Source organism: Lampris incognitus, chromosome 18 (assembly GCF_029633865.1).
Source record: "Lampris incognitus isolate fLamInc1 chromosome 18, fLamInc1.hap2, whole genome shotgun sequence".
Lineage (NCBI taxonomy): Eukaryota > Metazoa > Chordata > Actinopteri > Lampriformes > Lampridae > Lampris > Lampris incognitus.
The window spans coordinates 17,750,747-17,774,312 of record NC_079228.1 but is presented as its reverse complement, the minus strand read 5'-3'; the positions used below and the strand labels follow the sequence as shown (position 1 = coordinate 17,774,312).

Below are 23,566 nucleotides of genomic sequence, written 5' to 3'. Positions count from 1 at the left end.
CTAAGTGATACGCATATGTTAAATTACTTGAAAGAATGTTCTGGGCACATTTTAGGTTAAGTAATGGGGCTTATGGTCAATGAAAAAAGATACGTATTTGGAAAAATGTCAGAAGCTTTGGAAATAAAACAATTTATTGATTTCTAATGCCACCTTTATTCATTCATTATCCAAGCTGCTTGTCCCAACCGGGGTGATGGGATGCTGGAGCCTATCCCAGCAGTCATTGGGCGGCAAGCGGGGAGACACCCTGGACAGGCCGCCAGTCCATCACAGGGCCGACAAACACACACACACACACACACACACACACACACACACACACCTAGGGACAATTTAGTATGGCCGATTCACCTGACCTACATGTCTTTGGACTGTGGGAGGAAACCAGAGCACCGGAGGAAACCCACGCAGACACAGGGAGAACATGCAAACTCCACACAGAGGACGACTCGGGACGACTTCCAAGGTTGGATTACCCCAGGGTTCGAACCCAGGACCTTCTTGCTGTGAGGCAACCGTGCTTACCCCTGCTTTACCGTGCCACCTTTAGATCTTTCTATTCAATGCTTTACTCATGTGCCTCAATAATGTAAATATCTTCACCTGGGGGCTTACACACACACACACACACACACACACACACACACACACATAGATAGATAGATAGATAGATAGATAGATAGATAGATAGATAGATAGATAGATAGATAGATAGATAGATAGATAGATAGATAGATAGATAGATAGATAGATATACCCCCCCTGGCAGATCTTAAAGGCTCCATATCACCCTCTTTCCACCCCATGAATTTTTCTCTAGAGCCGCCTCTGGTCAGGGTGGATTTTTTATTCTCTGTGCCTCTTTTTGTGTGTTTATGGTTGTGTATGTCTGTGTTCTTGTTTGTGTCTCTGCATCTGTTTGTTACCATGTGTGGGTTTCTGTCATGCATATGTGTGAGTCTATGCAGAGCCCTGAGGCATCTCACGGTAGAGGGAGGAGGGAAATAGTGTTGACGTCTTTATAGGACTTTACAGCCCAGGCTGGGGTGTGGGCGTCCCTGTTCCTCAAGTCTAATATGGGCAGATTAAAGCAGCTTTATGGAGGACACTGTCTTCGCCCTTGAGGCCTGTATTACAGATAGACAGCTTCATCTCTGGTCTACCTCTGAGCTTACTGACTACTAGCAGCTCCCCTAAAGGTCTTTATTTGTTAGCCTGGCGTTACGAGGGCATTGTAGTGACTTGTGGGCAATTTTATATCTGAATTAATTGAGTATTAGAGGCAAAAGGGTGGGACGAGGATGATGAAACTGACAAGAGATGGGAAAATCGCTGGATTTTTTTATAATCTGATGCCCAAGTACCATCTTTGGCTCAAGGTGATCTTTAACATACAATAAGCTCTGTTCTTAATAAAACAGAGTTATTTGAGGTTTAATTGGGAGAACTGTCCATGACTTTTAGCGGATCCCAGTTCAGTTTTTCGTACCAGAGCAGTGTGGTAGCGAGCCACTCCACTGGCCATCCAGCTGGCACATCCGCGTGGTGTTCCCGATGATGGAGCGCTGGCCAATGCAGCTGAAGCGGATAACTGAGCCCACCGTTCGACGGTCTCCTGAGATCTGAGCATAAGGTGGCATGCTTGGTCGGTCACACAGCACCACTGTCCAATCAGAGCAAACGTAGGAGAGAGACGGACCAATGAACAAGGGGGCAGGGATACCGGTCAGAGATAAGGAGGGTAACATACTGATAAAATATCAATGTTGTGATATTAGACAAGATGTCGTATGGGATTTGGGTTATCAAAATATCGTGATATAACTTAAATGTTGTCATTCTCTGGTCTTAAAAGCTGCATTAAAGTAAAGTAACACAATTTTCTGGAAAAAAAATAAAATAATGGATGACCTGCTTGGTCATCATATCCACATTACTAATGTTAATTTCTCCAAAGGTTCTTATGTGTAAATATCTTATGAAAGCACCAATAACTTTAACATTAACTTTAACAATATCGATACAATACCCATATGACTGTCTGGATATAGGGTTTTGTTAATATCACCAGCCCTACTGCAACCAGTTCCCAATACATCCTCATTAAAAACTCACAGATTGAAAAAAAAATTTTTTTAAAAACTCAACAAAGATTTAATTGAATTCAAATAATATTCAAATTGTTATTCTGTTTTAATTACCCTTCTTTAACAACATAACTCAGGGAAAACATAATAGCAAAGTGCTGAGGTACTCACACAGGCATTTGGGCAGGGAGCGGTCCCAGGTACCATCCCCTTGACAGGAAATGGAGTTGGTGCCCAGCAGGTAGTAGCCCGGGTTACAGCGGTAGGACACAGTTGTCTGGAAGCTGTAGCGATGTGGCCCGCTGGGTAGTATCTGTCTGATGCTGTTCTCTACATGTCCCGGTTCTGTACAATTCACAACTGGAGAGTGGGGGGGGGGGCGGGGGGGTAAGGAGTGAGAAGAAGGGGCAGGTGACATCAGAGAGTGAAAGAAATGAAAAGTGGGTTACATATGCAAATCTCAGTCCACAGGGAGCATCTGTACCACCCACATTCTCCCCACAACCCCGTAAAACGGCAATTTCGGTCTGATTATGCGCGATGCATACCGATTTCTACGACCCATCCGAAATCACAACGCTCTCACAAAGTGAATACGCTCAATCATAGTCATTCATAATTGTCCATAGAAAATGGCACTATCCCCTCTCATTTCCTCTTGCCATCATTCCCCATCCTCATTTGCCCCTTCTACCCATCCATCTATCTATCTGTCCCAATCCAAATGAAGGAGGGAGCAGACTCAGGGGAAAAAAGCCCCACAACATTTTCCTCATTAGGAGCCAGTCTCCTGCTGTCCTCATCACTGCAGAGAGAGAGAGAGAGAGAGAGAGAGAGAGAGAGAGAGAGAGAGAGAGAGAGAGAGAGAGAGAGAGAGAGAGAGAGAGAGAGAGAGAGAGAGAGAGAGAGAGAGAGAGAGAGAGAGTGTGATGGATGGAGAGCTCACAGGAGAAGAGGCAATGTGTCAGTTTAGTGCCCGATGGTGAGCGTGAGGGAGGGGAGTCGGGGGCGAGGGGAGCGGGCACACACAGACGGAACAAAGTTGAGGAACAAGAGGCCTGCATAGTGAGAAACATTTCAAAATTCCTGACGGGAACATTTTTCGGTGCGCCTCTCCACAAAGCGCCCCCACAGGCAACAGAGTGTCACTGACACGACCTCCAACTCATCTTGAGCTTTTCACGTTAAATGTCACGCAAACCCAACCAAGATTAGTTTGTCCAGCTGGGCAAATTTCTGAGGTCCGTACCGGGAACTACAACTTAGCATATGCCGCGATGCCAAAATACTAATGGCCTCCAATACACTGTCTGGAAGTGCCCACACAGCTATTATACCCCTGTTTGTCTTGCCAGTCTCGCCCCCACGTGCGTGTTCTCCGCGGCCAAATTGAACCCATTGTATGCTAATGTCCCTTAAAAGCTCTCTCATTTTCTCGCCGCTGAGCTTGCCAAAACAGCTAAATCATGCCTCAAACACCCATTATAATATATTCCTTCCAGTGGAGTGCCGACCTGTGGTGCCATCATTTACAACTTACCGCATAATAACACAACAAAGCGTATTCAAAGCAGTGAGGCCGCTTGAGCGCAAGATTCTCCCAGCCTGGAATTCAGCTTTGAACAGAAACAGCCGGGGAAAGGTGGACTCAAACAGCTGTCCAACAAGTCAACTCCAAACAAATGCCCCTCCTGGCAGTGTGTTCCTCAAGTGCGCCGTCGAGCAGTAAGCGGGAGAGAAAGGATGAGAGAGGGGAAAGAGAATAAAGAGAGGAAAGAAGAGGAGCGAGGGGGGTAATTCACTTGCATTCCTCTCAGAATTGGAAATCCCTGCTACTTTCTCCTCCTCTTGGCTTTCTGCCAAACATCATCCATGCAGACGCGCTTTTCTTTTTTCCTCTCCCCCGTTTCCATTCTGTTTCATTCCTGTGTTCACCGTGTTGACAAATAAATGCAAACATACCCGCGTAGTGATGCATATATGCACATCTGACTCTCATTCATAGAGGAGGTAGTGCGGCACCGTTGCTACTCTGACACAAACTGGCAGTGGTTAGGGAGGGATAAGGAGGAGGCACGGCGGCGCTCTCCCACTCCCTGCATCATTGACGGAAACAGTAGGCTTCTCGGGAGTTGAGTTTGGGACCCACGGTGTTGTTTGCTTTTTTCTTTTTTTTTCTTTTATAAAAAAATTATTCCCCCTTTTTCTCTCCAATTGAATTTGGCCAATTACTCCACTCTTCCAAACCATTCTGCAGCCACCCCGTCTGCTGATCCAGGGAGGGCTGCAGACTACTACATACCTCCTTCAGTACATGTGGAGTCACCAGCTGCTTCTCTTCTGACCTGACAGTCAGGAGTTTCACCAGGGGGACGTAGCACGTGGGAGGATCACGCTATTCCCCCCAGTTTCCCCTCCACCGAACAGGTGCCCTGACTGACCAGAGGAGGTGCTAGTGCAGTGACCAGGACACATACCCACATCCATCTTCCCACCCACAGACACAGCCAATTGTGTCTGTAGGGACACCCGACCAAGCCAGAGGCAACACGGGGATTTGAACCGGCGATACCCATGTTGGTAGGCAACAGAATAGACCACTATGCTACCCGGACCGCGACCCAACCCCAGAAAAGCAGCTGAAGATGAGATGAGATGAGATGCCACCCGGGCGCCTGTTGTTTGTTTTTTTTCTGACCGACTCCTTCCCTAACCTCCCGTCTGTGCTTCCGTCTCCCGCCGCTCCTCTCATGTTCTCATCTGTCTACCCCTCTCCCCCTCTCGTGACAGCCCGCTCTGCATCTTCAAGTCAGCAGCAGGGATCTTAGTGAGAGGCAGTGGTTGGTAAAATGCCACGAAGGGATGCAAAGAAATAAAGGCGAGGGATGGAGGCCTGCTCCGAGCGAGTGAGTTGGAAGGAGGCGACGCGATGAAAGCAGAGGTGAGGAAGACGAAGCTGGGGCTGTCGTGGCATTTAATTTGTCAGTAAGAAGGTAAATGCAGGTTTACAACATGCAGACAGGAACACACACTCATGCTGCCAAATAGGACTTGAATACCGTAATTACGTTGATAAATCTGACTGACAAAAAGACCTCTAAGCTGCTTATGGTCACACATCAACAGTGAGAATAATATACAGTCAAAACAGACACACACACTGCCACACAAACACACACTAACAAAACTTGTGCAACATGCATTACATGGAAACAAGGCCGATGGTAATATCATGTCACCTCTGGGGCAGAGGGGTTTAAGGCAGGTGTCTGGGAGAAAATCTTCTTTATTTATGCATGCAGCAATTGAATGCCCTTCTTCCTTTTCTTTCTTTTTTTAAACCGGCGAAGGATATCTCAAAGGCTTTTTAACCTCCTCGTCCCTTCATAAATGTCTGGAAAAAAAGGCCAAATCCTTCCTTTCTCACCTCATTTAAAACAAACTCGTAAGTCAATTTTGTCGCTGGTTCTGTCACCGCTTTGTCACACCGGGGGCCTGACCTCACCGGCAGCCCCTTTCTTTGCCTGTCGCAAATCTCTCGGTTAGTGCTGGCCAGACATGTTGCCAGAATATAAACACTGACTCTGTTAAATTATAAGTCCTCGCCTCTCTCTCTTTCAAAGCAGAGTGGAGCAATTATCATTCTAAGATAAAAACAAGAAACGGGTCTCAAAAGGCTGCTGTCTCTCACACAGGCCCAAGGTGCGGGCAGTTGTTGGCTTTTTCTCCGTGATTATTAACCAAGTTTGTTTCTCTGACAGACAGGAGAACCTTGGGGTGTAATAGTGGCAGCTAGGGTAGGAATAGATAGCGTTATATGTACATATTGCCTGGAACCTGTGGTTCACGCCAGGGTAATTAAATCATCTGGCCTTCTCTTTGCTTTTTCTATTTCAGTTTCCACTAATATGCACTGTTTAAACCCTTTGCCCCCCCCCCCCGATGTCTCCCGCGTTTCATTTCCTCTCACTCTGTGATTGGGGTCATCGGTAGTCACCGAGAAAAAGACAGCGCAATACACAACAGGTGGTGTAATACCTTCCCAGCAAACCCCACCCAAGATAACGACCAGTCACTGAGCCACCATGAAACATATAGCTTATTTTACAACAGCCTCTATCTGATTAATTTCTCAAATAAGTCACTCGACATGATTCTGTACAGTACGTGACCCCACTATAGCTGCTGTGCTGCCCTTATAATCAGCTCATATGCTGCTGTGACATTTGCATTTAAGCAGCTTGCCCCTAACTCAACACAGACGGATGGACAAACACAAAAAAACAGACATGCAATTACACAAGCACACACGCATGCGTGCACACATACATACACACACACACACTTACTTTTACACTTAGGGAGGGCATTGTTCCATTGGCCATTAGACTGGCAGGTAGATTTCAAAGCTCCCTGTAGGAAATATCCAGTATTGCAGACGAACCGCACAACATCGTTCAGGTTGAACTGAGTTCCCTGGGTGACTCCAAAGGTAGGATTCCCGGGGTGACCGCATGTGATGGCTGTGAACGCAATGAAAATACAGAACAAACAGGTTACTTGTGCACAGAGATGAAATCATTAATTTCTTTTTTTGGGGGGGATTTTTTTCCCCCCAATTGTATCTGGCCAATTACCCCCACTCTCCCGAGCCGTCCCGATCTCTGCTCCAGCCCCTCTGCTGAGCCGGGGAGGGCTGCAGACTACCACATGTCTCCTCCGATACATGTGGAGTCGCCAACTGCTTCTTTTCACCTGACAGTGAGGAGTTTCGCCAGGGGGACGTAGCGTGTGGGAGGATCACGCTATTCCCCTCAGTTCTCCCGCCCCCCTGAACAGGTGCCCCGACCGACCAGAGGAGGCACTAGTGCAGCGACCAGGACACATACCCACATCCGGCTTCCCACCCACAGACACGGCCAACTGGGTTTGCAGGGAAGCCCGACCAAGCCAGAGGTAACACGGGGATTCAAACTGGCGATCCCTGTGTTAGTAGGCAACATAATAGACCGTCACGCCACCCGGACGCCCAAATCATTAATTTCTAAGGGTCTAATGATAAACACATGAAAAACAAATTCTGGCGCTAAAGAGACAATGTAAGCTGAACTCAAAGCTTACCAGTTTGACCACATCCATGTCAGCCAAAATTTATGGTGAAAGCGATACCATTAACCTCTCTCTGATGAGTACTTACGAACACAGACAGGGGTGCGTCCAGACCACCGATGGTCCTGCTCACAGATTCGCACGGACACCCCGATGAGACGAAAGCCTGGGTTACACTGGTAAACCACACTTCCTCGGTAATTGTAGTTTTCCCCAATGATCTGGCCGTTCACTATGGGATCAGGGGTGCCACAGTGACCGGCTACGGGGTACAAACAGAGAAAGGTTCAGGCTTGTGGACCAACAAAAGGTATGAAGTAGTGGTAATATTTTAATTGCAGTGCTTTATTATCTGTTTCGGACACTGCGCAGAACTCACCTAAACACTGGACTTGTGTTCCGCTCCAAAGTCCGTTGGACATACACTCTCTGACCCGCGAGCCAACGAGGGTATAACCTGTGTTGCAGGAGAAAATAGCTGTGGCTCCATACACTGTCAAGGTCCCAATCTTGTTTCCATTTGGTGGAGTTCCAAGGTCCCCACAGGAGATGACTGATACGAAAAGAAAGAAAAGAAAAAAAAATCAATAGATAAAATACTACTTTGTTGGAGAACAGTCGATAACTGTTACTCTTTACTTTATTTACACCTCAGTTCTTTTGGATACTTAGGGCCAAGACACGCCAAACCGACTGGCGGCGATGAAGGCCGACTGTTGTGTCGCCTGCCGTCTGGGCCAAAAAGTAGCACTTGAACACACCGCAAAGACTACAGCCGACGGCCAACTAGCATGTACGTTCTACACTGATTCGCTAAGCTGAACAGCCAATCAGAGCGATCTGTTTCATCAACGGGCTTGAAAAGCTGCCGACAGGGGACCAACTAGTGCCAACGGTGCAGGACACACCACAAAAACTAGGGTCACAGATGCTCACCGACAGCCCGACATTGGCTGACCGTCGGCCTGGTGTGTCAGGGCCCTTACATTTAGTTGTCATTTATTTGGCGTAATTGATGGGTTTTTACCTTTTAATTAAGCCTTTATTTTTCCCCCCTCATATGAGTAAATGTAGATTTGCTTCCCCTCTTTTCTCCTCAGTTGTACCCGGCCAATTACCCCCCCCCCCCTTCTGAGCCATCTCGGTCACTGCTCCACTCCCTCTGCTGATCCGGGGAGGGCTGCAGACTACCACATGCCTCCTCTGATACATGTGGAGTTGCCAGCTGCTTCTTTTCACCTGACAGTGAGGAGTTTCGCCAGGGGGACGCATGGGAGGATCATGCTATTCCCACCAGTTGCCCCTTCCCCCTGAACAGGTGCCCTGGCTGACCAGAGATGGCTGACCAGAGATAGTGCAGTGACCAGGAAACATACTTCCCACCTACAGACACAGCCAATTGTGTCTGTAGGGACGCGCGACCAAGCCGGAGGCAACATGGGGATTTGAACAGGGGTTCCCGTGTTGGTAGGTAACGGAATAGACCACTACACTACCTGGACACCCTATTATTCCTTTTCTTCAGGTCATTATTTGTTATTGTGGCACCAACCTTGGGATTCATAATACTACCATCTCAAATCGTCCTCTTAGTGGATATGTTGCTGTTAAAATCATGGATACGGCATCTTGGGTTGTATATGTTTACACTTACTCTCACATGCTGGGCGAGGATCTGGGTAGTCCCAGCTGCTGTTGGCTTGACAGCGGATTACCCTTTGACCCCTGTAGTAATACCCTGGGTCACAGATGAGCATCATGATGGCATCATACTGATTATGAGTCCCATAGATCAGCCTCCATCTCCCGTGGTCTACAGCGGAGTGGCCGATGTCAGGGCAGGTCACCGCTGCAAAGTCAAGAGGTTAAAACCAACTTTAATCCAAATGTTTAGATGATGCTGGTGCAACTATCATCATCATAATTATGTATCCATTTAATGCATTTTGTCGTTAACATTCTCGTTATTTTCATACAAATGTTGTATTGGGATCCGAGAGATCAATTTTTGTTTTGGTTGTCCTCATACAACAATACAACATACACTTGGCACTGTTACACTGAATTGAACCTGATTGAATACTGTGGCTTTTTTCCTTCTCTTTTCTTTTTAAATAACGTCAAATCTGAATCAGTAAGACTTTTATTGCCATGTGCATTACATGCATTAGGAATATTACTTGGCGTTGTTGATGTGATTAAGAATACAAGAAAAGTACAGTCTTAAATAAAATAAAATAGAATAAAGTATGTGATAATGTAATATAGACATACGTATACGTACACAGACACACACGTGTGTGTGTGTGTGTATATATATAACTGTAAAGTAAAAGTACAATTTTATATACAAATTGCAATATATACATGTGTGTATGTGTGAGTGTCTGTCAATGGGGGACTAGGGGGCAGAGGGTCTCTTGATTAGTCGGACTGCAACAGGAAAGAAACTGTTTGTGTGGCGTGAGGTTTTGGTCCTGATGGATCTCAGCCCTTTGCCAGAGGGCAAAGTCTCAAAAACGTGGTATCCAGGGTGGAAGGGGTCAGCAACAATCTTCCCTGCCTGCGTCAAGGTACCAGAGGTGTGCAGGTCCTGGAAAGATGGGAGGCAGCAGCCGATCACGTTCGTCACCGAGCGAATGATTCACTGCAGCCTTGCCTGGTCCCTGGGGATGGGAGCAGCATACCAGATGGAGTACAATGGAGTACGATGGAGTGATGGAGGAGGTTAGGATGGGCTCAAATGATGGAGGTGTAGAAATTCACCACTAATGTCTGTGACAGGTTGAATTTCTTGAGCTGCTGCAGGAAGTACATCCTCTGCTGTGCTTTATTGTTGAGGGAGCTGATGCTTAGCTCCCACTTGAGGTCCTGATCAATGGTGGTGTCCTGGAAACGGAAAGGCTCCACAGTAGTGTGACTGTCTTCAGGGGGTTTAGCTCCAAGTTGTTATGGCTGCACCAGGAAGCCAGCTGCTTCACCTTCCATCTGTAAGTAGACTTGTCACCCTCAGAGAAGGGTCATCGGACTCTTCTCTGAGGGTGGTGTTATCCGTAAACTTCAGGAGCTTGACAGATTGGTGTCTGGAGATGCAGCCACAATGCAGGTACAGGACGCAGCCTTGGGGGGGCTGATGGACTGAAGGTCCGAGACATGCTTCCCCATCTTCAAGTACTAACTCCTGTTGGTCGGGAAGTAAGTGATCCACCTGCAGGTTGAGTGGGGCACGTGGAGCTGGGAGAGTCTGTCCTGGAGGAGAGCATGGCTGATTGTGGTGAATGTGGAGCTGAAGTCGACAAACAGGATCCTGGCGTACGTACCAGGAGAGTACAAGTGAAGGAGGATGGAGTGGAGAGCCATGTTGACGGCGTCATCTGTGGACCTTTTGGCTTTGTATGCAAACTGTAGCGGATCCATGAGGGGGACAATGATGGACTTGAGGTCAGACAGCACAAGGTATTGAAAAGTCTTCATTACTACTGATGTCAGAGCGACAAGTCTGTCGTCATTTAGGCCTGTGAATCTTGGGGGACAGGGATAATGGTCCTCCAGGGAGGTGTTAAAAATGTCTGTGAACACTGGAGACAGTTGGTCTGCACAGTGTTTAGGGGTCGAGGGGGAGACAGCATTGGGTCCAGCTGTCTTGCAGGGGTTCTGTCCTCTTAACAGCCTGTTAACATCCCTCTCCTGAATCAAGAGGGAAGGTGTGATTGGGGGGAGGGGTGTGTTCAGGCTGGGAGTCACTGGTAATTGGAGTGGAGTCATTGATAAAACCTTTGAGCAAATGATTTGAAAGTCTACCAGTTACTGAAATACTCACGTATGCATGTTGGTGGGGCCTCGATAGGGCTCCACCTCCCAGTTTCCTGACAGTACACTGAGGTGGTCAAGGGACCGGCCAACTGGAAGCCGGGATTACACTGGTACATGGCCCTGGCCCCCAATGTGAAATCTTGCCCCACGATGCTACCATTGACCGGAGGGACTGGCATTCCACAGGACATGACTGGCAGGGGAAAAGATATTGAAAGAGACAAAGAAGTGAACATATCATAAAAGGCAGAAGCAGTGCCATTAGCTTGTCTTATCTTTATCCACGTAGGCTTGAGTGATGTGGACTAGGTCAGATTTGGAATGGCTCCTGTTATCCTAAAGCAAAGCAACACATGAAAGCCCAGGTACACAGGCCTTTCAAATAACCACTTTGTGTGCACAACGCCTAGCTAGCCACAGGTTCCCTGTACAAATGCTCTCCCACGGTTGGCATTGTTGAGCAGTAAACATTAGCTATATCCCTACATGTGCACAATGGTAAACATTTAAATCTGGAAAATTACACTTGACTTGAACAGGCGCTGAATGGCCGCCCTGCTGCTCTCAGGTTCCACCTGAGCACATGTAAATACAGCCAGTTGGAAACAAGAGTGCGGCTGCAGCTTTGCAAGTCAATGAAATAGAATTTAAACACGGGAAGAGTAAGAAGCTGAAAAATTCATTCAAATATCTAAAAGTGAAAAGCAACCCAATATCATGGAATTAAACGGCACACACTCCCCGTATAATCCAAAATGAAGATTTTTCTGTCTTTTCTTCAGAAGTCATTTCAACTTGAAGTCAGTTGATCAAGGTTTAATTCATCCATTTCTCAAAAGCTAACCATTTCTTTTTCAATACTCAGATTAGAAGATTTTAAAACTTTTGGCAATGTTATTTTGCTGACAGTACACATTTGTTTGTTTTATTCATCTGAACTCCCCCAATTACCATGGGTAATTTCAAACGAAAATAAGCAATCTAACAACATGAAAATAGTGGAATGTTGTCACGTCAAACCGTTCAATTCAAGCCAATGAAAACTTATTGATGTGGCACAGCATTATCTCTGAAGGAATAACTATCAAACCCTGAAGTGAGCGTCCTTAAAGCACGCCCAAGGCTTGGAGGCCACTGCTGACGGCAAGCTGTCAGTTGAAATTTCCTTTTGATTAAGAGCAAAAGGATTCATTATTAAGTTTCAAACCAGAGACGTCTCTATTTTTTCAATTCCCACTGGAACTACTGCACTTGGAAATCGCCTGTAGAAGGAATCGGATGAGCCAAGCGTGTGGACGGAGCTAGGGTCGTTCACCTGTGCTATGTTCCTAAGTCAGTGTATTCTTAGCATTTCTAACTCCTAGTAATTCATTCTCTCCCTTTATGATGGGGCCGCCCTCACTTTGGCAAAGCGGCACCGGAGCGTTCCATTGGTAAATCCCCTGTGGCGTGCGGGTGCAGGTGGTGCTACTCTGGCCAATGAGCCGGAAGCCCTGAACACAGCTGAAGCGCAGGGTGCTGCCCAGCTTGGTGCCTGTCAGACTGTGCACCGTGCCGTTCACAGGATTGTTTGGAGGGCTGCAGTAGGCCGCTGTGAAAAAAAAAACAAAAACAAAAAACAATTTAGCAGAGATTTAAATGAAGATATGTAATCAAATGATAATAATCCAAAATGGAAGTTTTTGTTTGAGGGGGAGGGCGGCTAATGGGCTTTTAATAGCATCCGAGCCCAACATCTCCTTCGCATCTGTTTCTGGCGACTGGCGTGGTGAAGAGGGATCTGTATTAATGCAAGACGCTGCGCCCGATCCCTTTAAGGCAAACACTGTGGACTGGAGACAGGGGAAATTGATTAGAGAAAAGTAAATGCTCTGCAGAGCGGACACGGGAGCTTGTTGGAGGCAACAGAAGAAGATCATAAAAGTGATGGATACTCAATGAAAGGAACAATGTATCTGTTTTTGTTTGCTGGCTAAATAGGTGTCTGCAATAATCGTACATCATCCAAAGCGGTGTCAGCAACAGGTCCGTTTCCAGAGACTAATGAACTCTTGGGCCTGAATTGGATTCACAACACAGCAGCAAGTGTACGCGCACACACACACACACACACACACACACACACACACACACACACACCCACACACACACACACACACACACACACACACACACACACACTTAATACGTGCACGCAGGTACACATGCACAAACACATGTGTACACACACACACACACACATACACATAGGATTACAAGGACACCTATTGTTGAAGGTATAAAATAACACCCTAGTGGAATGGCACAGGGCCTTGTGATGTGGTAATTGATGCCAAGTGTGGAGGGAGATTAGGACGTGGACCAAGGGTGCAAAAAAAAGCCATATCTTCCATTATGCTTAATCGCTATGACCACATTACATCTCTATAAAAATGCAAATTCTGACCAAAACCACCCACAACCGGCAATGAAACCCCCCCACCCACCCACCCACCCACACACACACACACACACACACTACTTCCCTGTTGGAAATGTTTAAAGCTCGGTGCCGACAATCAGATAAGCCTCCCGATGGTATTATAAGTTGCAACTGTGTTCACCAAAGTGATAGACTATATTCAGCATTTTCCCAAGATGTCTTGCGAAAATTGCTCTAGGTAGGTTGCATTATTGCAGGTGGGGTAGAGAATATAAAGTGAGCCTACAGAGCGTTTTGTGGCATGGTGCAAAATGCAGCAGATGTGGAATTTAACACTTGGATACACCGGGTAAGACACAAGATACAGTTCAGAGATGCAGCGTTGGTCAGGGCTTCGGTACAGTGTAAAATCACGTTTGAAGGGCAGGATGGCCAGGTGGCCCCATGGGGCTAATTATTATTGTTGTCCTCCTTGATGACCGTGAGGGTAAGGTTACAGCACATACAAACTTGATGTTTATAACCAGTGATATTTAATACGCAGCCAGAGCTCTGTTCCTTGGCGAGGCCTTCTTCCCCCGTCAGTCACCGTGACTGGCAGCTCCTGAGCCACCCTTGAGCACAAGCTCAATTATTCACTTCTATATGTGTCTAACTCATTTACCCCCTATTGCGGTATTCCCTGCTCTGTCTCCCCCTCTGTTTGTTATGGTGTATGGCTTGTCCCACTGCAATCAGCCCTGCAGCTCATGAAGGGAGAAATCGGATCTGCATGGGCAGGTGACTGGATTAGAATGGCTATCAGACAGGAAGCGAACGACGAGAGAGCGATAAAGGAAGAGAGAGAGGGAGAAATGCAGATACAGACATTAGGAGAAAGAAAGAGCTTGGGAGAGAGCGAGAGAGAGAGAGAGAGAGAGAGAGAGAGAGAGAGAGAGAGAGAGAGAGAGAGAGAGAGAGAGAGAGAGAGAGAGAGAAGGGGGTGAGGAGACAGACAAGAACACAGACAGTGAGCTGAAGACTGAAAATAATGAATTGCACATCTTAACTGAGTTGATGGAAAGATGTAAGAGGAGAAAAAGACTGAAAGGAGCAAGTCTAAGATTTATAAATGGAGATAAAAAATAGAAAACCAAGATCTGGTATGCATGTGTGTGTGTGGGTGTGGATGGGTGCATGTGTGTTTGCAGGAGTTTGTGATGGAAGACTGGCCCGTGGAGACAGAAGATGGATTGATAAAGAACACAGCTGAAGACACTGGATCTGCCCGAGCCATCTGTTTCCTCCTCCCCACCAAGGTACTCCTACAGAAGGCAACTCCATATTGACCATGGCAACTTGTGGGTTCTCAGCCGTCACTTAGTCCGTCTGTCACTTAACTCATGACAGCGAAATCCATCAAGGCAAAAAGAAAAATGTAAAACAGGCGGGGTGGGAGTTAAAAATAAATAAATAAATAAAGAGCTGAGAAATGACCAAACATCCGGTTGGGGAGACAGCGGGCTCCAGTGAGGAGGAGGAGGAGAGAGATGATTAGTCAATCTGGCTGAGTGGTGTTGATATGGAACGGAGGGAGCCTTTTAAATATTTACACAGTCATAATTCATAACAAGCAATGCAGGTGTTTCATAACAACAGATCCTTCATGCCAGCAGGACAAAACAGAAGAATAATAACCAGCATGAGCAAATGGCATTTTACTAATTCCTAGGTCTGCGGTGCACAGAAGGGAGTGCGGCAGGTGTCTGCCGCCCTCATTAGGCTGTGTTTGTAGCGGTGGCTCGAATTTCTGCCAAATCTAGCGACAGTTGGGATGCTGAGAATTGCAAAGCGTTGACATGGTTGGGTGCAAACCTTACTGACGAGTTAAAACAAAAGATGCCCATGAGCGATGACACTGTATGTGTTAGTTACTACCAACAGATCCTTCTTTCTGGGAGCGCTGCATCCACACACTGGATGATGAAGATGAGCACGTCCCTCCACCCCACTTACCTGAGTAGCGTATGCGGAAGCCTTTGTGGCTGGTGGTGTGATCGAAGGACCAGTGCAGGTAGACCTTGTTGCTGGAGCTGGTGATGCTCAGGGGGCTGGAATAGTTACCACTCAGGGTAATGAGGAGAGGGCTCTGTCTGGATGGCCCTGGATGAAGATAGGGAGAGAGAAAATAACAAATAAATAAATCCCCATTGATTTCATCTAACCGTTTGGTGAGGGCAACGATGCTTTTGTGCAACATAGACTCCCCCGGTATAAATTAATTTAAGTTTTCTTTATTAATCTCCTTGGGGAAATTCAGTTCCTGCAAATTAACCCATCCCAGCTGTGATCTGTGTAGCTAGAAGCAGCGGGCTGCCGCCTTCGTACTGCAACCCGGGGACCAACTCCAGTTCTTTTCTCATTGCCTTGGTCAAGGGCACAGACAGGAGTATTAACCCTAACAGGAGTGTGTCTTTTGATGATGGAGGAAACCGGAGCACCCGGAGGAAACCCACCGCAGACACGGGGAGAACATGGAAACTCCGTGCAGGGGACAACCTGGGAAGACTCCCAAGGCTGGACAACCTTGGGGTTCAAACCCAGGACCTACTTGCTGTGAGGCAACAGCACTAACCACTGGGCCACAGTGCTGCCCAATAATATACAATAATATGACATTATGATTTTCAAAATTACATATTGGAACCCACGGGGTTCCACCCATATTGGAATATGGTTGGGTCCGATATGTGGGTTTCTTCCGGGTGCTCCCATGTCCTCCCACAGTCCAAAGACATGTAGGTCAGGTGAATCAGTCATACTAAATTGTCCCTAGTTGTGAATGTGTCGGCACTGTGATGGATTGGCGGCCTGTCCAGGGTGTCTCCCTGCCTGCCACCCAATGACTGCTGGGATAGGCTCCGGCATCCCGCGACCCGAATTCTGATAAGTGGGTTGGATAATGGATGGATGGACATATTGGAACATTTAAACTTGTGAACTTCTGAAATTATTACAGCTCTCCAACCTTTCCCGGCTCCGGCTGTCGAATTAATGTTAAAGCATGACAGAATGAGTGTTTGCTCAACTTGCTCAGAATAAAGGTTCTGATCCATGCTCGGTTTGGAAGCCCCCGAGGTTAGGTGAACGTCTGTTCCCCCACTCGGCAGAAGATAAAAAGCTCTAATCAGCAACACTTGTGCATACGACCGCCATTTTCTCGGTGCAGCCGGGCGAGGTCTCTTGACTGTGCCTCTAATGACATGCAAATGTGCGACGCGGGCGGGGGTGCCCCATCCCCATGTGAACGGGATGGTGTGTGTTTTACCGTTTTGCTGTCAGGGCAAATGAACACACAGAGCTGCGGTAGGGAACGACAAATACACTTCATCTCACTGTCAGTTTAATTTTAGCCTTTGATCATGGCTGTCATTTATTTTTATTTTTACCACAGTATGCTGGGAGAAGAGGGTGATTATCATCCAACCTGACCAGTGATTTTAATGGTCTGATTGGTGTTGTTCGGTATGGAGATAGGGCATTGTTTGACAGTAATGATTGGCACGATAAACACGCCAAGGAAAAAGGTTGCGTCTGCGGAAAAGTGTTTTCTCCCAATTACTTTTTAGTCAGGCGTGCAGCATCTGATTTGCTTATTATTTTGAGGGGTATTGACCCACTTACAAAGCAATGCTTTCCTTCATTCATCACTAGGATAAAGGATCACACCTATTTCTGGGTTTTCAGACCCGTGTTTCCTGCTGTGGTCCCCTTATTTAACAGATTTGCCCCCCCCCCCCCTTTTACTCCCCAATTGCACTTTGGCCAATTATCCCACTATTCCGAGCTGTTCCAGTCTCTGCTCCACCCATCCCCTCTGCCAATCTGGGGAGGGCTGCAGACTACCACATGCCTCCTCCTATACATGTGGAGTCACCAGTCGCTTCTTTTCACCTGACAGTAAGGAGTTTAGCCAGGGAGACGTAGCGCATGGGAGGATCACGCTATTCCCCCCAGTTCCTCCTCTCCCCCGACAGGCACCCCGACCGACTGACCAGAGGAGGTGCTAGTGCAGCGACCAGGACACATACCCACATCCGGCTTCCCACCTGCAGACACAGCCAATTGTGTCTGCAGGGACACCCGACCAAGCCGGAGGCAACACGGGGATTCGAACTGCCGAGTCCTGTGTTGGTAGACAACGGAATAGACTGCTACGCTACCCGGACACCCTATAACATTTTTAAATTATGGCACTCGCCTCCTGACTATGGTAAATGAATATGGCCCTGCCTTTTTTTTTCTTCTTTTCTTACTTCTTATCTAAAAATACATGTACAGTCAAAATCACTGTACATTATCCGAATAGATTGGTGATGTCTTGGAAATGGGTAAATTTCATGACTTTTCTACATCTGGAGTATGCTGTAACTCATTGATTTTATTGGTTTTGTCCCATCTGTCATAGTTTCCCCCAGTTTATACCCTTTCATCCTAGTCTCTCACTGTACAAGCAGCAAACTGCTTACACAATGAAATTTTAAAAAGTTCAACTACATCAACATTAAGGTTACCGAATATTCTCAAAGAGGAAAATGTATAGTATGTGTGGCTATCTGTCACCAGGAAACACCACGGACGTGATGTGCTGGTATTCATGCATCCTCATCAGGACCATGGCAGCACTGCTTTGGATGCACTGAGGCCCGAGCAGTCCTGACAGAAAACCCATAGATAAATGTGCAATAGTCCAGGCTTGATGACACAATGTCTTAGAAAATCTTCTCTTTGTCAGACAGGGTTAGCATGGACCAGAATTTTGAAATGTTTTGAGATGGTTAAGAGAGTCTTCAAACAGGTATTTTAAATGGCCTCCAGAGGACAAATGACAGTCAATCTCCATCAAATGCCAGGTTTAGACACTAAAACGGGCAGAGGGATGATTTGTCTACCAAAAGGTCAGACAGGTTTCTTCTGGAAGGTATATACAGCCACTCACCATCGAAGATCTCCAGCTCATCAAACTGCCGACTGGTCTGGAAGTGCTCGATGGTGAAGGTGATGTTGTAGCCAGGCTCTACTTTGACCACCCAGGAGCACGATTCAAAATGGGGGAAACCGCTCCCTGGTGACTGGCTCATGATGACACCTGTTGAAGCTGTCAGCACCTCATTCATGGGACACGTAACTGTGGGGAGAAAAAAAAAAGAGCAACGTTGAATTAGTTTCGATTCTCAATAAAAAAAAAGAAATAACAAGGGTAAGGGTTTATTTATGTGGTGCACTTTCCCGTAGCTTCACATTGTGGATAGTGTGTAATGGGCATTCAGCCCTTTCAGAGGACATAATTTGCCTTGTGGTAAAATCTGGATTGGTTTTGGAGGACAACTCAAAGTGACTAAAAGCACACTTAGGGTGATTGTCATTCTGGTCTCGGCACTGTTGCACAAAACAACCGCCATCGCTAAATCTGGTGATAGAAAGGGGTCGAAAGTATCACAGAATTTCCGTGACCTTGCCCTACTCTTTTCCCTGTTTGCAACGAGCGAAAGGCAGCACATTCTGATGCCGACTCGGTCGCCGAATCGTGTCGCTGCAGTGTGGCGTTTTGCATCCGCCTGGTCATCTCATTCCCTCATCATTGGTATTCTCGCGGGACGGTTCGGTGACATGCTGTGACATCCCCCTGTGGTTTTGCTCTGTATTATCAGACATTATACAGCACTCCCCCATCTGTTGCGTTTTGCCTTGATGCTGTGAAAGCCTGCCCCTTAATCCGCCAGAGCCGTCTGCATACAGAGTGAAAACCCCATAAAACACAACACAACATGAAAGGACATCTGCACGGCAACTATGTCACCATGCTTCTTTTGCATCCTCTTGGGCTTCATTTCCCTTTTGTTGCTGATTTGAAGGGCCCGAGTGTGTCCGAGAGGAAATAACCAGCATGAAAGCTGAAGCCGCACACTCAAACAGATCCTGACACAAACGCATTTCACTGTGTTTTGTGTTTATCGAGCTTGCACAACAAAGAGAACGACGCACATCTTTCTTTGCTCTTTTCGCACTCTCAAATTGGATTTCCTCCGCTAAAACGGGCTTTTTGTGAGGGACGTGAACTTTCTGACGGAATATAAAGCACAATAAATACGTAGAATGTGCATTTGGTTTCAATTAAAATTTGCTGACTTCAAATCAGCAGGTGCAGTGGAATCCCCAGAACCTGCTCTGCGGTACGCAGAAGTATTTAACGGTTTGAGCACCAAGCTGCTCCGCTGGCGGTTCAATTCAACACCTTGTTAAAAGCACTGTAATGAAAAATATACCATTCACATGTCAATGCAGACAAACTGGCTTTACCTTGTTAAACACCTGCCAGGGGCTATAATCGTCGTAGCCCTATTGCAGAAATCAAGAAAACACAGTAAAGGGCTGTGACGTCGTACATAAATGTTGACAACCTCGATGGATCACTTGTTCAGTCTTGTGATGTGAATTTGCCTGCAGTGTGTGTGTGTGTGTGTGTGTGTGAGAAGGCAGCTGAGTGTGACTACTTCCAACCAGTGGTGTAAATGTCCTGTTGTGTGGTGCGGTTTCAATGGCTCAGTGTGTTTCTGCCTGAGGCAGTGGGAGTGCTGGACACTGGCAGCTTCTTCATTACACTGGAGAAACACCGAGGGGCTTCGAACCACAACGAAGCGGCATGCGAAATACATTTTAATCCAAGTGTGCATGCCGGCTGCCAGTGGGCTGTCTAGTGGCGGGGTGCAGTAGCCACATCTCACAGTCATGGTGTGTGAGGGCAGATGTGAGAAAGGACTATAATGAGAAAGGCGCTGCACTTGGTTAGTACACGGATAGAAACACAAACTGAACCATTTTGGGAGTAGCGTTGTTCGAGCGCCGAGTTTGGAAAACAACATTCACATTGTATAAAAAATGTGCCGCATTAAATGTGGCAACCTATAATCCAAGAATTAATCTAGGTTTTTATGAGTTAGAAAGGATGTTAACAGGGTGTCCGCATGGTGTGGCGGTCTATTCCGTTGCCTACCAACATGGGGATTGCCGGTTCGAATCCCCGTGTTACCTCCAGCTTGGTCAGGTGTCCCTACAGACACAATTGGCTGTGTCTGTGGGTGGGAAGCTGGATGTGGCTATGTGACCTGGTTGCCACATTAGCGCCTCCTCTGGTCAGTCGGAGTGCCTGTTTAGGGGAGAAGGGGGAACTGGGGAGAATAGCATGATTGTCCCATGCACTACGTCCCCCTGGTGAAACTCCTCACCATCAGGTGAAAAGAAGCGGCTGACGACAACACATGTATCGGAGGATGCATGTGGTAGTCTGCAGCCCTCCTCCCGGATAGGCAGAGGGGGTGGAGCAGCAACCGGGATGGCTCGGAAGAGTGGGGTAACTGGCCAAGTACAATTGGGGAGAAAAAAAAGGGGGGGGGATCAAAGAAAAAAAGAAAGGATGTTAACCTGCCCTGAAATCTCATTATCCTGTCCTGTGAATTTATTAAACCTCCTCTTTCCCCTAGGCAGGTCATTCAAGCGGCCACTGACTTGGGAGGCGACTGCGTCTGAAAGTAGCGTATAAAATCTGGGAGTGAAGTTCACTAAGGGATCAATTCTCCGGGGATGAGATGCGTGTTTTCAATGACCTTTAGAGAAGGCCTCACCTTGTCCAAAAAGCCGTCTTCATCTTGTGCTGGAGTTGAGGGTATGAGACAGATAAGAGCGTTTTCCTATCGGCCGCTACTTATTTAAGTAATCCAGTTTGAGAAGTGGCATCACTCTGTGTGACTGTAAACAATAGGGTATTAGGAGTCAAATCTGACAGCTGGAGAGAGAGGGGAAAAAAGGAAAGCCGATTCGCTGAACCAGGTGAGGTCTGCCTCAATAAAGGTGCATCTCGAAATCAAATTTCAGGTTGATGTTATAAGGATCGGAATCAATGGCAAATGCTGACGTATGTATTTGTGAGAAATCCTTCTGCGCTAGTGGGGTGGGGTCAAGGTCAAGGTAATCTCTATTATCCTCGAGGGGCAATTTGTTGCACAACCAGCGGTAAATACAATCAACATCATCAACAAACAAATACTTCACACAAAGAAACACAGAACTACATAATATTATTCAAAAAGCTAATAGCAGCAGGGACACATTAATTCTTAATTCTGTTGGTCCTGCATCTTGGCAGATTATATCTGCAACCAGATGGAAGCAACCTGAACTCACTGAACAAGGGGTGGCTCAGGTTATCAAGAACTGACTGGGCCTTCTTTATGGCTCTGACTTTGTACACATGGGAGAGGTCGTTTAGATTTGTGCCTGCAATTTTCATGCACATCTGTTTTTCAAGGTAAGTTACCCAAACCAGTAAATAAAAGAGAAGGTTAGAACGGACTCAGTAAAACAAGAGTAAAATGTTCTCAAAAATGTGGTGTCAACATTAAAACTTCTGAGCTTCTGATAAAAACACATTCACCGATGGGCCAATGCACAAATGACATCAGCATTTGGTTCAAAGTTTAATTTATCGTCAATTATGGTCCCCAGATACTTACAGTGCATCCGCAAAGTATTCACACCCCTTCACTTTCCCCACATTTTGTTATGTTACAGCCTTATTCCAAAATGGATTAAATTCCTTTTTTTTCTCCTCAATCTACACACAATACCCCATAATGACAAAGCGAAAAAGGTTTTGTAGAAATTTCTGCAAATGTATTAAAAATAAAAAAACTGAAATATTGCATGTACATAAGTATTCACACCCTTTGCTATGACACTCAAAATTGAGCTCAGGTTCATCCTGTTTCCACTGATCATCCTTGAGATGTTTTTACATCTTGACTGGAGTCCACCTGTAGTAAATTCAATTGATTGGACATGATTTGGAAAGGCACACACCTGTCTATATAAGGTCCCACTGTTGACAGTGCATGTCAGAGCAGAAACCAAGCCATGAAGTCAAAGGAATTGTCTGTGGACCTCCGAGACAAGATTGTATCAAGGCACAGATCTGGGGAAGGGTACAAAAAAATTTCTACAGCTTTGAAGGTCCCAAAGAGCACAGTGGTCTCCATCATTCGTAAATGGAAGAAGTTTGGATCCACCACGACTCTTCCTAGAGCTGGCCGCCCAGCCAAACTGAGCAATCGGGGGAGAAGGGCCTTGGTAAGGGAGGTGACCAAGAACCCGATGGTCACTCTGACAGAGCTCCAGCGTTCCTCTGTGGAGATGGGAGAACCTTCCAGAAGGACAACCATCTCTGCAGCACTCCACCAATCAGGCCTTTATGGTAGAGTGGCCAGACGGAAGCCTCTGCTCAGTAAAAAGCACATGACAGCCCGCTTGGAGTTTGCCAGAAAGCACCTAAAGGACTCTCAGACCATGAGAAACAAGATTCTCTGGTCTGATGAAACCAAGATTGAACTCTTTGGCCTGAATGCCAAACGTCACATCTGGAGGAAACCAGGCACCTCTCATCAGCTTGCTAATACCATCCCTACAGTGAAGCATGGTGGTGGCAGCATCATGCTGTGGGGATGTTTTTCAGCGGCAGGAACTGGGAGACTAGTCAGGATCGAGGGAAAGATGAATGGAGCAAAGTAAAGAGAGATCCTTGATGAAAACCTGCTCCAGAGTGCTCAGGACCTCAGACTGGGGTGAAGGTTTACCTTTCAACACGACAATGACCCTAAGCACACAGCCAAGACAACGAAGGAGTGGCTTCGGGACAAGTCTGTGAATGTCCTTGAGTGGCCCAGCCAGAGCCCAGACTTGAACCCCATTGAACATCTCTGGAAAGACCTGAAAATAGCTGTGCAGCGACGCTCCCCATCTAACCTTACAGAACTCGAGAGGATCTGCAGAGAAGAATGGGAGAAATACCCCAAATATAGGTGTGCCAAGCTTATAGCTTCATACCCAAGAAGACTTGAGGCTTTAATCGCTGCCAAGGGTGCCTCAACCAAGTACTGAGTAAAGGGTGTGAATACTTATGTACATGCAATATTTCAGTTTTTTATTTTTAATAAATTTGCAAAAATTTCTACAAAACCTTTTTCGCTTTGTCATTATGGGGTATTGTATGTAGATTGATGAAAAAAAAAGGAATTTAATCCATTTTGGAATAAGGCTGTAA

At 46.5% G+C, this 23,566-nt stretch overlaps 1 protein-coding gene across 1 annotated transcript in view; it reads right to left on the bottom strand.

Moving 5' to 3' along the window:
• The window catches only part of csmd2 (CUB and Sushi multiple domains 2), a 366,715-nt gene that overhangs the window by 25,815 nt on the left and 317,334 nt on the right, over positions 1-23,566 (bottom strand). The window contains exons 48-57 of the mRNA XM_056298741.1: positions 18,413-18,601; positions 15,430-15,576; positions 12,415-12,603; positions 11,020-11,205; positions 8,854-9,048; positions 7,579-7,752; positions 7,288-7,461; positions 6,440-6,613; positions 2,262-2,450; positions 1,493-1,666 (exon numbers count right to left, since the gene is read on the bottom strand). Coding sequence (XP_056154716.1) covers positions 1,493-1,666; positions 2,262-2,450; positions 6,440-6,613; positions 7,288-7,461; positions 7,579-7,752; positions 8,854-9,048; positions 11,020-11,205; positions 12,415-12,603; positions 15,430-15,576; positions 18,413-18,601 — 1,791 coding nt within the window. The remainder of the gene's footprint in view (positions 1-1,492; positions 1,667-2,261; positions 2,451-6,439; positions 6,614-7,287; positions 7,462-7,578; positions 7,753-8,853; positions 9,049-11,019; positions 11,206-12,414; positions 12,604-15,429; positions 15,577-18,412; positions 18,602-23,566) is intronic.